Source organism: Heloderma suspectum, chromosome 2 (assembly GCF_057233095.1).
Source record: "Heloderma suspectum isolate Gila_16-S chromosome 2, 16-S_ref, whole genome shotgun sequence".
Lineage (NCBI taxonomy): Eukaryota > Metazoa > Chordata > Lepidosauria > Squamata > Helodermatidae > Heloderma > Heloderma suspectum.
The window spans coordinates 402,669,667-402,684,747 of NC_139459.1; the positions used below are offsets into that span (position 1 = coordinate 402,669,667).

A 15,081-nucleotide genomic window follows, 5' to 3' on the forward strand; every position below is an offset into this window, starting at 1 on the left:
AACACCTTCTGATTAGAATCTCTGATCCCCTGTGTAACTTGACAGTTTTTACTTTTGTTTTAGTCTTTGAGAAAACAAACTTTACTCATGGCTAGCAAAAAAGCCACTGGACCTAAGTGCCTGAACTGTGTCAGATTCAGTCAGCTGTTTAGGGGATGCCAGGTCCCCAACCTCTATGCATTGATGTGGAAGCATCCCCCCCCCAAAAAAAAAAAAAAAAACTATAGCTTTTTGCTTTGGCTGAATTTCTTGAAAATAGCAAACTGTTCAAGTGACTAGCACAAAGAACCCTTAACCAAACTGCCTGAAATTGAGCAGGTTCAATCAGCTTCATGAGGGCTACGACATCTCCAAAATTCTTGCATTTATCATACAAACTACAAAAGTTATGGCTGTTTCTGTTTTCCCCATCAAGCATGGCCAATGGTCAGGGATGCTGGGCGTTGCAGTCCAAAACATGTAGAGAGCACCGGGCTGGTGGAGGCTGCGGTAGATGAGGGACCATACTATCTTCTGGGTATGTTGGGTTTTTCTGCTGCTGCTTCTTTATTTTGGTTGCATGGTGCCGGATTATGCACCATACACATGCAGGGAGAACAAGAGTTAGTGATAAAGGTTTTCCCTACAAGGTGTCTTACAAAACTTTAAAATAAATAAGCAAAAAATATGGGATGAGATCACTTGAAAAGGGGTTAGAGAAATGTATGGCAGAGAATGCTATCAATGGTTGCTGGTCATGATGGCTATTTGCAAGCTGCAGTTTCAGAGGAAGTAGACCTGTGTACACCAGTTGCTGGGGAACATGGGCTGGAGGGAGCAATTCTTACAAAGGAATGGGTGGTTAGGGAAGAGTAGTTGGGATTCAGCCCTAATGGGACTCCTCCACCTCCTCCCCACCCATCCCCCCTCCCCGAACCCCCCCGTGAGGAGTGGGGAGAGGGGAAGGGAGGGGGAAGGAGTTGCCTTTCACAGTCACATGACAACTAGGATTAAACCATATGCTCTTCCACTATCAACTCTGACCAATAAACAGTGCTGTGGAGTTAGGGGTTGCACAAAATGGTGGATGAACCAATACGGCCACCATCCGAAGCCTGCACACCCCTATAAAAATGGAAGACTATTGGTATATTTTGAATAAAGAATCAGATTTATTCTTTTGTTTTCATCATCAGATGCTCCTTTGTATTCAGATCAGGCCTCAGTACAATCATGTAGCCCTTGGGGAGAAAGATGCAGCCCAGTAAGCCAGCACTGGAGGCCAAGATGGAGAAGACCTGCACGGCCACCATGTATTTTCCCTTGGTGCTCAGGTAAGTGGGCACAAAGGACACCCAAATGCTGCAGAAGACTAGCATGCTGAAGGTGATCAGCTTGGCTTCATTGAAGGCGCCAGGCAGCTTCCTCGCTAGAAAAGCCATGGTGAAGCAGATGGCAGCCAGGAAGCCCATGTAGCCAAGGGCAGCATAAAACATGGCGACAAACCCTTCGTTGCATTGCAGGATGATCTGTCCAGGCTGGGAGTGCATGTCAGTGTCAGGGAATGGCGGAGAGATGCCAAGCCAGATGGAGGAGATGACAACTTGGACACTGGAACTGGAAAGGACGATGGAGTTAGCCAAACTCTTCCCCAGCCATCCCCTCACCCTGTTCCCTGGCTTTGTGGCCAGGAAGGCCAGCACCACCGTGATCGTTTTGGCCAACAGAGAAGAGACTGCTACTGAGAAGATGATGCTGAAGGCCATTTGTCACGGGAGGCAGGTTGCTTTCCATGGCTGACCTATGAAGAGGAAGGAGGACAGAAAGGAAAGCAGGAGGGAGATGAGGAGAATGTAGGAGAGGTCGCGGTTGTTGGCTTTGACTATGGGAGTATCCAGGTATTATATGAAGATTCCTAACACAAAGCCTGTGATTAAGGACAAGAATAGGGCAAAGGAAGCCAGGATGATACCCAAATATTCTTCGTAGGACAGGAAGTGATATACTTGGGGATACATTGATCCCAGTCCTTTTTGGATGCTGATCATCCGGACACTTGGTGCAATGGCCTGCATCTGGAAAAACAAGAGAAACCTTTGCCTTGCATACTTGCCAATCTCTGATCTTTTACATTCCACCAAAGATATTTTTCTGGTGTGATTGGCAGGACATATTAATGACATGCAGGCTATGGTCATGCCTGCTGGGCCTCGTCAGTCTTCCATGGCCACAATCCACATTAGGTGTTCCATGTGTTTAAACATGACCTTATCCCAGGGATGGGGAAACTCCCTTCTGTGGGCCTAAACTGGCCTGCAAATGTTCCCCATTTGTTCCATGAAACCTTCATGAATCCATCCAGAGGCAAGAGTGGATGCCTGAAAGAGTCCCTGCTGTTATCTCCAAACTGTGATTGGAGATCAGTGTGGGGAATGCGGGCTGGCCGAGTGTGTTTTGTGCATTTTGTGGATTATCCATGTGGTACGTTGGCTGGGAATGACATGATGTCAGGGGCCTGGCCCTCAGCCAATGTGCTCAGCCAATGCTCAACCAGGATCATCAGAGCTGAACAATGGAATTCACTTCTGCAAGAGGTTGTGACGGCCACCAGTTTGGATGGCTTTGAATGGGGGTTGGACAAATTCCTGGAGGAGAAGGCTATCCATTGATACTAGTCCTGACAGCTATGTGCTACCTCCAGTATCAGAGGCAGTGAGCCTATGTACACCACTGATGGGGAACATGGATGGGTGGGTTTTATGGCCCTCGTGTCCTACTTGTGGTTTTCCCACTCATTTATTTTGTTGGCCCTTGTCTGAACAGGGTACAGGAGTAGACGGGCCTTTGATCTGACCCAGCATGGCTCTTATATTCCTGTGTTCATTTGTGAAAACTGAAACGTTACAAAATGCCACAAAGCCACCACTGACCTCCTTCCAAAGGAAACCAAACCTGGCTCAGGGTTGGGTCAGTACTCAAGTGGCTGGGTGTGTCTCTTAACCTTCCCAAGGGACCCGGTTTCATCCCTGAGTGTTATTTCTGTGCTTTAGCCCTTTGGGGATCTGAAGCCGACTCTTACGCTACAATCGCCCTCTTAGGTCCCCCTCCAGATGTCTCCTCTGAGGGAGCTTTGGAGGACTGGAACGTGGCAGGTGGTGGCCCCTCGGTGATGGAGACCACTTCCCCGTGAGGTTCATCCAGTGCCGTCCCTTTGGTGCCAGGCTAAGACTTTCCTCTCCTCCCAGGCATTTGACAGCATATGGTAAAAACTTGCCTTTTTCCACGATGTGCAGAAAAGTTTCTTGCATCTGGTTTTATTTCATGTCAAGAATCATTTTCTTGTTTTATGGAAACGGTTTCTAGATTATGTTTTCTATTTTCTTTTAAGGTTTTAATCTTTCATAAACCACCCAGGCAGCTTTGGTTATTGGGCAGTATAGACATGTGATAAATAATGCTAAGAAAATTTAGGTGCATAAATTAGTTTATTTATTTATTTATTTATTTTATTTCTATACTGCCCAATAGCCGAAGCTCTCCGGGCGGTTAACAAAAATTAAATCCAAACAACACACAATAAAACAATTTAAAATATACAGAACATTAAAACCACAATATAACAATACAACCACAATAAAACTTAGCAGCAGTGCAGAAGTTTAAAATACAGATTTAAAACAGCAAAGATAAAAATTTAGAAGGCTAAAATGCTAAAATGCCTGGGAAAATAAAAAGGTCTTCACCTGGCGCCGAAAGGAATACAATGTAGGCGCCAGGCGAACCTCACTAGGGATAGTTCAGCAATCTGGGCCTGGTATTACCTCTGGCAAAGGGAGGCTGACCTCTCCATGCGGCACAATCTTGGCCCAGCTGAAAGGCAGCAAGTTGACAGGTAATGAAGGCAGAGGTCCTATGCACCCAAACCTGGTACTAAGTTCGACTGAAGTCAGTGGGACATGGGCTTGAGGAGGCACACACAGGATTGAGCTGTAAATATAGGTTTAGCATAGATTTGGGAAAGAATCTGGATTTCTTGCATCAGCCATCAAATTGTTCAAATTGATTGTTTAAAAGTACTCCTGTCCTGCCAGAAAATGATTCTTGACATGAAATAAAACCAGATGCAAGAAACTTTTCTGCACATCGTGGAAAAAGGCAAGTTTAATTCAGCATAATGGGGGAATGTTCAGCTTGGCGCTTTTGTAAAAGTCACCAGAAAAATCAGAAATGTACGTTCCAGTTAAACACTATCAGTACGTGACCCATCCATTTGTATGCAGACCCTTTTCAGATGCCAGCCCTACACCCATGACACCATCACGGACAAAGGGAAGGAGGGAGGGGCAACAGTGGACCCAGTAGGTGTCCAACTGGCAGCCCAGTCAAGGAGGGAGGAAGGACCAGCAGCACAGCTGACTCCAGTGATAAAGCATTCAGGTATGACCTAAATCATATCCCTTATGAATATACAGTGGAGGTGAGGAATAGATTTCAGGGATTAGACCTAAAAGACAGAGTGCCTGAGGAACTATGGACAGAGGTCCGTAACATTGTTCAGGAGGCAGCAACTCAATCCATCCCAAAGAAAAAGAAATGCAAGAAAGTAGGGATGTACGAAACTCCCTTACCTGATCCCGATGCTTGATTTGCTGTGGGAGGGAGGTGCTCCATCCCTCCCCCCAAAATTCTGGCTGGGGGGGGAGGCGCCCCATCCCTCCCCGCTGAAATTCTGGCCAGGGGGGAGGCACCCCGTCCCTCAGGCCGCGAATCCTCCTGTCCAGACGGGACTCAAATGGCGGCGGCCGTAGCCGCCACCACCATTTGCGTCCCTGCAGTCAGCCATGATAGGCTACATAAATGTTTACGTAGCCTATCACGGCTGAGTGAAAAAACAAAACAAAACCAGGCGTACGCAAATGGCGGTGCCCATGGGCGCCGCCATTTGAATTCCTTGTTTTGGCAAGTGCTGTCTAATGAGGCTTGACAAGTAGCTGTGAAAAGGAGGGATGCAAAAAGCAAGGGAGAAAGGGGAAGATATTTCCAACTGAATTCCAGAGAACAGCAAGGAGAGACAAGAAGGCCTTCTTAAATGAACAATGCAAAGAAATTGAGGAAAACAACAGAATGGGAAAGACTAGAGATCTCTTCAAGAAAATCGGAGATCTCAAGGGAACGTTTTGTGCAAAGACGGGCATGATAAAGGACAAAGAAGGCAGGGACTTAACAGAAGCAGATGAGATGAAGAAGAGGTGGCAAGAATACACAGAAGAACTATACAGGAAAGATCTGAATGTCCCTGACAGCCATGAGAGTGCGGTCACTGAACTGGAGCCGGACATCCTCAAGAGTGAAGTCAAGTGGGCCTTAGGAAGCATTAGTAACAACAAAGTAGCGGAGATGACAGTATTCCAGCTGAGCTATTTAAAATCCTAAAACATTTAAATGCTGTTAAAGTGCTGCACTCAATATGCCAACAAATTTGGAACACTCAACAGTGGCCGCAAGACTGGAAAAGGTCAGTTTGCATTCCAATTCCAAAGAAGGGCAACGCCAAAGAGTGTTCAAACTACCGCACAATTGCGCTCATTTCACATGCCAGCAAGGTGATGCTCAAAATCCTACAAGCTAGACTTCAGCAGTATGCAAACCGAGAACTATAGGAAGTACAAGCTGGGTTTCGAAGAGGCAGAGGAACTACAGAACATATCACCAACATTCGCTGGATCATGGAGAAAGCAAGAGAATTCCAGAAAAACGTCTATTTCTGCTTCATTGACTATGCTAAAGCCTTTGATTGTGTGGATCACAACAAACTGTGGCAAATTCTTAAAGTGATGGGAGTACCAGACCACCTTACCTGTCTCCTGAGAAACCTGTACGAGGGTCAAGAAGCAACAGTAAGACCAGACATGGAACAACCGAGTGCTTCAAAATTGGGAAAGGAGTACGACAAGGCTGCATATTGTCACCCTGCTTATTTAACTTATATGCAGAGGACATCATGAGAAACGCCGGGTTGGATGAATCACAGGTCGGAATTAAGATTGCCGGGGAATTATGAAAAACCTCCAATATGCAGACGATACCACCCTAATGGCAGAAAGTGAAGAGGTTCACAAGAGCCTCTTGTTGAGGGTGAATGTGGAGAGTGCAAAAGCTGGTTTGAAACTCAACATTAGAAAAACTAAGATCATGGCATCTGGCCCCATCACTTCCTGGTATATGGAAGGGGAAGAAATGGAAACAGTGACAGATTTTATTTTCTTGGGCTCCAAGATCACCACAGACGGTGACTGTAGCCATGAAATTAAAAGACGCTTGCTCCTTGGGAGGAAAGCTACGGCAAACCTAGACAGCATCGTAAGAATCAGAGACATCACCTTGCCAACAAAGGTCCGTCTAAACAAAGCTATGGTTTTCCCAGTAGTAATGTATGGCTGTGAGAGCTGGACTATAAGGAAGGCTGAGCGCCGAAGAACTGATGCTTTTGAACTGTGGTGCTGGAGAAGACTCTTACGAGTCCCTTGGACTGCAAGGAGGTCAAATCAGTCCATCCTAAAGGAAATCAATCCTGAGTGCTCATTGGAAGGAGAGATCCTGAAGCTGAAGCTCCAATATTTTGGCCACCTAATGCGAAGAGAAAACTCTCTGGAAAAGACCCTGATGCTGGGAAAGACTGAAGGCAAAAGGAGAAGGGAACGGCAGAGGATGAGATGGCTAGATAGCATCACCGATGCAATGAATATGAACTTGAGCACGCTCCGGGAGAGAGCGCAGGACAGGAAGGCCTGGTGTGCTGTGGTCCATGGGGTCATGAAGAGTCGGACACGACTTAACGACTGAACAACAAACGAACTGAAATGGACTGGAATGGGCCACTTCACATCAGATGAACACCAGATCTACTACTGTGGGCAATAGGAACACAGAAGAAATGGAGTAGCCTTCATCATTAATAATATAATGGCTAAAGCAGTGCTTGGATACAATCCAAACAATGACAGAATGATCTCAATTCGAATTCAGGGTAAGCCATTTAACATCACAGTGATCCAAATATATGCCTCAACCACAGATGCTGAAAACATCCCTAATGCTAAGGTGGGTAGTCAAACGACACCTGGAATTTCAGGCAAGCATGGTCTGGGAGAACAAAATGAAGCAGGACATAGGCTGATAGAATTTTGCCAAAACAACTCACTGTGCATAACAAACACTTTCTTCCAACAACTTAAGAGTTGACTTTATACGTGGAGTTCACCAGACGGTCGACACCGAAATCAGATTGACTACATCCTTTGTAGCCAAAGGTGGCGGACATCTATGCAGTTGGTAAAAACAAGACCTGGAGCTGGTTGTAGTTCAGATCACGAACTTCTTATTGCACAATTTAGAATCAGACTCAAGAGAATAGGGAAGACCCACAGATCAGTTAGATATGAGCTCACGAATATTCCTCATGAATATGCAGTGGAGGTGAAGAATAGATTTAAGGGACTAGATTTAGTAGATAGGGTCCCGGAAGAACTATGGACAGAAGTTCGCAACATTGTTCAGGAGTCGGCAACAAAAAACGTCCCAAAGAAAAAGAAAATCAAGAAGGCAAGATGGCTGTCTGCTGAGACACTGGAAGCAGCCCAAGAAAGAAGGAAAGCAAAAGGCAACAGTGATAGAGGGATATATGCCCAATTAAATGCAAAATTCCAGAGGTTAGCCAGAAGAGAGAAGGAATTATTTTTAAACAAGCAATGTGCAGAAGCGGAAGAAGATAATAGAATGGGAAGGACAAGAGACCTCTTCCAGAAAATTAGAAACATCGGAGATAAATTCCAGGCCAAAATGGGTATGATCAAAAACAAAGATGGCAAGGACCTAACAGAAGCAGAAGAGATCAAGAAAAGGTGGCAAGAATATACAGAAGATCTGTATAGGAAGGATAATAATATCGGGGATAGATTTGACGGTGTGGTCAGTGAGCTAGAGCCAGACATCCTGAAGAGTGAGGTTGAATGGGCCTTAAGAAGCATTGCTAATAACAAGGCAGCAGGAGGTGACGGTATCCCAGCTGAACTGTTTAAAATCTTGCAAGATGATGCTGTCAAGGTGATGCATGCCATATGCCAGCAAATTTGGAAAACACAAGAATGGCCAACAGATTGGAAAATACTCTCACCCTACCTATTCATCACTGATGCAATGAATATGGACTTGAGCACGCTCCGGGAGAGAGCGCAGGACAGGAAGGCCTGGCGTGCTATGGTCCATGGGGTCATGAAGAGTCGGAAACGACTGAACGACTGAACAACAACAACCTATTCAACCTGTATGCAGAACACATCATGCGACGTGCTGGGCTTGATGAAACCAAGACTGGAGTTAAAATCGCTGGAAGAAACATTAACCATCTCAGATATGCAGGTGATACCACTTTGATGGCTGAAAGTGAGGAGGAGCTGAGGAACCTTATGATGAAGTTGAAAGAAGAAAGTGCAAAAGCTGGGTTGCAGTTAAACCTAAAAAAACACACACACCAAGATTATGGCAACCAGCTTGGTTGATAACTGGCAAATGGAGGGAGAAAACGTGGAGGCACTGACAGACTTTGTCTTCCTAGGCACAAAGATTACTGCAGATGCTGACTGCAGCCAGGAAATCAGAAGACATTTACTTCTTGGGAGGAGAGCAATGACAAATCTTGATAAAATAGTGAAGAGCAGAGACATCACACTGAGAACAAAGGTCCGCATAGTGAAAGCAATGGTATTCCCCGTAGTTAGAGATGTACGAAAGTCACTTTTCGAATGGTGACATCCACGGTGGGATGGAGGCACTCCGTCCCTCTCCCCGAAATTCTCCCCAGCTGGCTCCGCTCCACAGTGACTCCATGGAGCCGCCGGCTGGGGCTGCCCGCAGCCGGACATGCGGCCGCTGGGCAGCCTGCACAGGGATGCAAATGGTGGCCGCCGTAGCCGCCGCCATTTGCGTCCCTATATTTTGCTGTAATAGGCTACGTATATATTTACGCAACCTATCACGGCAAAAAAAAAAAAAAAAGGAATGCAAATGGCGGCTACGGCAGCCGCCATTTGCATTCCCCCCCTTTTTTTTTTTGCCATGATAGGCCACATAAATATTTACGTAACCTATTACGGCAAAAGACAGAGGCACAAATGATGACCACTACATCATTTGCACCCCTGTCTTTTGCCGTGATAGGCTACGTAAGTATTTATGTAGCTTATTATGGCAAAAAAAAAAGGGAACACAAATGGTGGCAGCTACGGCGGCCGCCATTTGCAGTCCCTTTTTTTGCCGTGATAGGCTATGTAAATATTTATGTAGCCTATCACGGCCTCTGCAGACAATAAGTATTATGTGACAGGCTACGTAAGTATTTCCATAAGGAAGGCTGAGTGAAGGAAGGTAGATGCTTTTGAACTGTGGTGTTGGAGAAAAATTCTGAGAGTGCCTTGAACCGCAAGCAGACCAAACCAGTCCATACTCCAGGAAATAAAGCCAGACCGCTCACTTGAGGGAAGGATATTAAAGGCAAAACTGAAGTACTTTGGCCACATCATGAGAAGACAGGATACCCTGGAGAAGATGCTGATGCTAGGGAAAGTGGAAGGCAAAAGGAAGAGGGGCTGACCAAGGGCAAGATGGATGGGTGATATCCTGGAGGTGACGGACTCAACCTTGGGGGAGCTGGGGGTGGCAACGGCCGACAGGAAGCTCTGGTGTGGGCTGGTCTGTGAAGTCACGAAGAGTCGGAAGCGACTGAACAAATAAACAACAAGAAGCAACAGAATCCCAGATAGGAGCAAGCTTGATTCTTAGGGGTGACCGACGGCTGGAAAGTAGCTTCCCTCCCCGCTCACTGGTCTTTGAGTGCTCCCCTTACTTTCTGACCTAGAAGCGTGTGACTGAGTCCTAAACTACACATGATGTTAATCACCTGATTTGCCCTTGAGTAAAGGATTTTTCTTCCACAAATAGGCAGCATGCCCCTCCAACACAGATTGGGAGCCTCGTCTGGGAGTAGGAGAGCTAAAACACTTTGTAACCCACTGTGGATCCAGACCACCTGTTCTCATGGGGGTGGGGAAAGCTCCCGTTGAGAGTCTCTAGAGAACATTTGGATTTCTTTGGAGAGAACCTGAAGCAGAGTGAGTCTCAGCCTGCAAACGCCCCCTCCCAACGCCAACACACCTGTGGGATTTTGTAGGTGTCCAAGACGATTGAAACCTGGGTGGAGATGTCAGGGCTGCCCCCTTCCAGAACAGCCAATGGGGGACTCCATCTTCCACAGTTGTAGTTGGGAACGGTGGCCTGCCCAGGAGACAGCAGGTCTAGCAAGGCATCCGAAGTCATTCTGGCATTGAAATAGTTGTCATGGATGTCGTAGCCCAGGGTGATGTTGGGTAAGAGCCTCGGATTCTGGTTGATCACCCGAATGGCAAACAGGAAGGACAGGATCATCCAGTAAGCTGTGTCTCTTTTCCTGGGGGGAGGGGGGAGTGTCACAAAGTCATCATGTTTGCAATGAAATAAAATTGCTCCGTTGTTGCTTCTTTGACTCCATGACCCTTTTGAGGCAATATATGTGTCTGCATTATGTTCCTAGATCATTTCTCATAGTAGCACCGATCCTGAGATGAACCAGAAGCACAACACCCAATCTCCACCCAATACAGTATATGAAAGGGTGGCTGGTATCCCCCAGATGTTTTGGGATTCAGCTCCCACCAGCCTCAACCAGCACAGACAGTGTTCAGGAATGCTGGGAGTTGTAGTCCCAAATGGCTGAGGGATGCCAGGATGGAATGTTCCTCGCGATGTTCAGCCCCAATCTGCTTCCCTGCCATTTTCACCAGTTGATTCTGGTCCTGCCTTCAGGAGAAACAGAGACCAGGCCTGCCCCATCTTCTGCCTGACAGCCTGTCAGATATTTGAAGACTGCTCTCAGGTCTCCCTTTGTAGTAAAAATGTAACCTAAAAGCCACTGTATGTGTCTTAAGCAGCACATAGTATTGTAAGAGCTGCGCATGCCTGGAATGAGCAGACAGTAACCCTAAGATAAGGTTGCCAAGCAAACTGCTAGCAACCAATCAAAGTGACACGCTGGCTGAGGAATGCAAGCTAAGTGATAAAACTGTAGCGCGGAGGTTGCCCAGGGTCGACTCTGCTTTGAGCGTGAGCTCCTTTGTCGAACTGCTTGCAAACAATAAAATCGAGTTGGACCCAGCCTGAAGTTGACTCTCCTCTTTGGGGCAAATTGGACTAGCCTCCAGGGGGCGAAACTAGCATTTTGTGCAACACCTTTAACCTTCTCTCTCAGTGCTTAACATGCCCAGCTCTTTCAACCCTTCGTCAGAGGACTTGGTTTCCTTGGTATTGGTATTCTTGGTATTGTAGAATAACATCTACAATCTTAGTAGGCAGTGTGTGTGGGGGGTGCTCTGCCTCCTTGGCCACAGTCTGCGTTTGTTCACATAATTTAAAATTCTGCACCACAGCAAGAGGGCAGAAAGACTGGCCCAGGGAACGAGAAAATGCTGGGGGTGATGAGGGTTGTTTAACCGGCACGTCACCCTCCCAGCCAGGCTCCCGGACTGACAGCCCTCAGCCGGGGGCGGCAGATTCATCCAGGCGGCCGGCCCTCGCTGCTGCCCCCAACCCACGATGGGCTGCTGTGTCTTCTGAACCAGGTCAGTGACTTACCAGTAAAGCCTGGTTGAGGGAGCCTTGTTGAAAGAGGACGGGAGAAACCTAGCTGCTGTTGCAGAGAGGACTCCGCCAATGCGGAGGTCTCCTGGCCTGTAATGATTCAGCGGGGCTGATTTGTCCCTCTGCAAAGTCAAGGGGCATTTGGCCCCGAGCATCACGCAGGTGGCCTGGGGCAGCAGCAGCAGCAGCAACAGCAGAATCATCCTGGGCACGCCTGGCACAGCTGCCGTCCTTGAGTCTGCTCCCCTTAACTAATTAGAAGAACAACTGAAAGAAGCCAAAGCCCCCGCGCAGGACCGAGGCTTCGGGGGCTTTCCTATCGCAGACGGAGCCCAGCCAGCCAAGGCTCCCAGTCTGCAGGGGATGCTAGCAAGTCAGCTTCACGCCCACACAGCTCTCCTCGCCTGCCTTAAGCCTCCTCCCAAGCTCTCTGTGGCACAAGGGGCATTTAGGCACCAATCCTTCAGCGACTGGACGCAAGACGTCACCTCAAGTTGCTCTTGAATCAGATGTTTATGTCAGTGATGTTTGGCATAGCGATGTTTGGGAGGGGCGAAACCCCGTGAGCTTTGGCAGGAATAATAATGCTAATACATCACTGTGATTTTAATAATTATATGGGGAAAGAGGCATCACCTCTGCATCTTCCTGAACTCCTTATGCAGCTCCATATGCAGTTCTTTCTCTGAATGCAGGAGAAAAACATGTTTGTGAGAAATCTCCAATGTGGCTCCAGACAGTTTTTTAAACTTAATTTTTTGTATGAATTTTCAACCAAAGAAAAGAAAGAAAAGAAAAAGGAGAAACGTGGCTACATATATAGGAATACATCAGTTTAAATCCATTCATATGAAATGTATGTGTGTGTGTGTGTGTGTGTGTGTGTGTGTGTGATATATATAAATGGCTTTTTAAGAACTATACATAAACTTCAACAAAACTAGACCAAATATCCAAACAAGTATCCATTCAGAGGAGGTATCTATGCACTACCCGTTTACGCGTTGAAAGTGTAGAAAGGGTTTCAATTTACTGCATTATCTGAGGTCAGCATTCATCCTTCCAGTGTTGTAATATCAGTCTTTTAGGTAGGGATGGCGGAGAAATCTGCCACGGACTCCAATGAGGCCGGATTCTTTGGAATCTGGACCCCCAGTGTCCGTGGCGGAATGGACTACCCCCCCGCCACCCTCGAAATCACTCAGGGACGGATCCTACCTGTCGGCAGCTGGTCTGGGTCACCGACTTCATTTCACAGCCATCCAGTGCTGGGCTGCAGAACAAAATGGCGTCGGCGTAGGAGACAACATTTGCGTCCCTGCCGTTGGCCATGATTGGCTATGTAAATATTTACGTAGCCTATCACGGCAAAGAGCATGGACGCAAATGGAGTAGAAGATGCTATTTGCATCCCTGTTGTTGGCCGTGATTGGCTACGTAAATATTTATGTAGCCAATCATGGCCAACGGCAGGGATGCAAATGGCATCCTCTACACCGAATGCCATTTGTGTCTGCAGACCGGCCGCAGCCAGAAGTCCGGCAGCGGCCAGGAAGGATTCTGGGGGGAGGACTGGATCGCCTCCCCCCGCCGGCAGACCCCCCCCACAGACCCCAGACAAGGGGATCTGTACATCCCTAATTTTAACTGTCAGAGGGAAGGGCGTGGAGAATCTATTTATGCTGACCATGCGCTAACTTCCAGGAAGCATGGAGAACATTGCAAAGAGCATGTACATCAGCAAATATCAAGGAGTGTTTCAGTACACAATTTATCCATAGGATGACCTCCTCCCCCAAAGGGGCAACTCCTGGGCATTGCCAGAACTTATGCTTGAAGCATTCGCTGTGTTGCGCCTCCAGCAATGAGCCGACTTGATTCCATCCATTTCAGATGGACATCCGTCGACTGGACAGAGCCATGGAGAGAGTAAACAGCATCCTGGATCAGCCACAGCTGCTCAGGCTGCTTAGACTGCTGAGGTAACTGTGGCAGCATTAAGGATGTTAGAGTATTCCGCGACGGATCCCAGGGGGGCCGAATTCAAGTGAATTCGGCCCCCTGGAATCCATGGAGGAATGGAGCCCCCTGGCCCCCCACCCCAGGAAAGCCCCGCGAAACGGAGCCTACCTGGCTGTGGCTGTGGCTCCTGCTCTGGCGGTGGTGGCAGTGGTGGTGGCAGAAGCGGCTCCGGACGCTGCTGGTCTGCTGCGGCCACAAGTGGCGGCCGTCATAGCGGCCGCCATTTGCGTCCCTAGGCCAGCCCGTGATAGGCTACGTATATTTTTACGTAGCCTATCACGGCTAAAGCAGGGACGCAAATGGCGTCCCCTGCGCAGGATGCCATTTGCGTCCTCACCAGCCCGGCAGCGGCTGGAGGCCCTGCTGCGGGTTGGCCCGGCCGGCAGCTCGGTGGCCTGGCCGCAGAGTGGAGCCGTCCAGGCAGGATTCCAGGGGGGCGGAATGGGTCGCCTCCCCCCACCTGCGGAACCCAGCCGAGCCAGGTAAGCAGGGTTTTGTACACCCCTAAGTGGCATATTTTTCAGCGTGGCACTGTAGAAACTTCGCCAAGAGGAGCCTGCAGAAGAGTCAGTGGAATTTTCAAGACGCGCTTTGCTTTCGGGGTGGCGATGATAAAACTCCCCTCGCCCTTCCAAATCGCAACAAGCAGAGATATCAATAAAGCGAGAGCAAGGCTGGCGGAATGTGGCGGAATGATGGCAGGCCCTTGTGGAGGATGCTGGTTCTCCAGACCCAGGTCAATCTGGGTTTCGTCCTCGTCATGGGACTGAATCTGCCTTGGTCGCCCTGATGGATGACCTTTATCGAGAGGGACGGGGGAATGCAACCCTGTTAATTCTGCTCAACCTCTCATCAGCTTTGGATACCCTTGAGCATGGGGTCCTCCTGGATCGACTCCGTGGGATAGTATCGGAGGCACTGTGCTACTGTGGTTCCAGTCCCACTTATGGGGTCGATTTCAGAGAGTGACATTGGGTGACTATTCCTCTCCCCCTTGGCAATTGAGCTATGGGGTGCTGCAGGGTACCATCTTGTCCCCAATATTATTTGACATCTGTATGAAGCCACTGGGAGTGGTCATTAGGGGATGTGGAGCCAAGTGCCATCAGTATGCTGATGACATGCAGCTCTGTCTCCCTGTGACATCTGAATCAGGGAGGCCATGCAAGTCCTGGAGCAGTGCCTGAACTGAGTAATGGGCTGGATGAGGGCCAATAAACTGAAACTGAACCCTGGCAAGATGGAAGCCCTGTGAGTGAGTGGCTCCCGGGTCTGGGAGATAGGTTCATTTCCTGTTCTGGATGGGGTTGCACTCCCTCTGAAAGTTCAGGTCTGTAGCCTGGGGGTACTCTG

The 15,081-nt window shown here is 48.1% G+C and overlaps 1 protein-coding gene across 1 annotated transcript; it reads right to left on the reverse strand.

Annotated features, from left to right (window-relative positions):
• Positions 1–1,134: 1,134 nt before the first annotated feature.
• Positions 1,135–13,954, reverse strand: LOC146356671 (vomeronasal type-2 receptor 26-like). The gene is made up of 3 exons (XM_084832656.1): positions 13,837–13,954; positions 10,189–10,480; positions 1,135–1,596 (listed from the first exon to the last, which is right to left on the reverse strand). Exons 1-3 carry the CDS (start codon positions 13,950–13,952, stop codon positions 1,537–1,539), a joined length of 468 nt encoding a protein of 155 aa, XP_084688782.1. The 5' UTR covers positions 13,953–13,954; the 3' UTR covers positions 1,135–1,536.
• Positions 13,955–15,081: the final 1,127 nt, after the last annotated feature.

What these genes read in the sequence shown, in the direction of transcription:
- LOC146356671 (XM_084832656.1), bottom strand. Translation starts at nt 13,952, where the DNA reads ATGGCGGCCGCTATGACGGCCGCCACTTGTGGCCGCAGCAGACCAGCA. An exon ending in GGAGCCACAGCCACAGCCAG is followed by an intron (nt 10,481 to 13,836) that starts GTAGGCTCCGTT and finishes CCCTCCCCCCAG; the next exon opens with GAAAAGAGACACAGCTTACT. An exon ending in ACACCTACAAAATCCCACAG is followed by an intron (nt 1,597 to 10,188) that starts GTGTGTTGGCGT and finishes CGTCCTTTCCAG; the next exon opens with TTCCAGTGTCCAAGTTGTCA.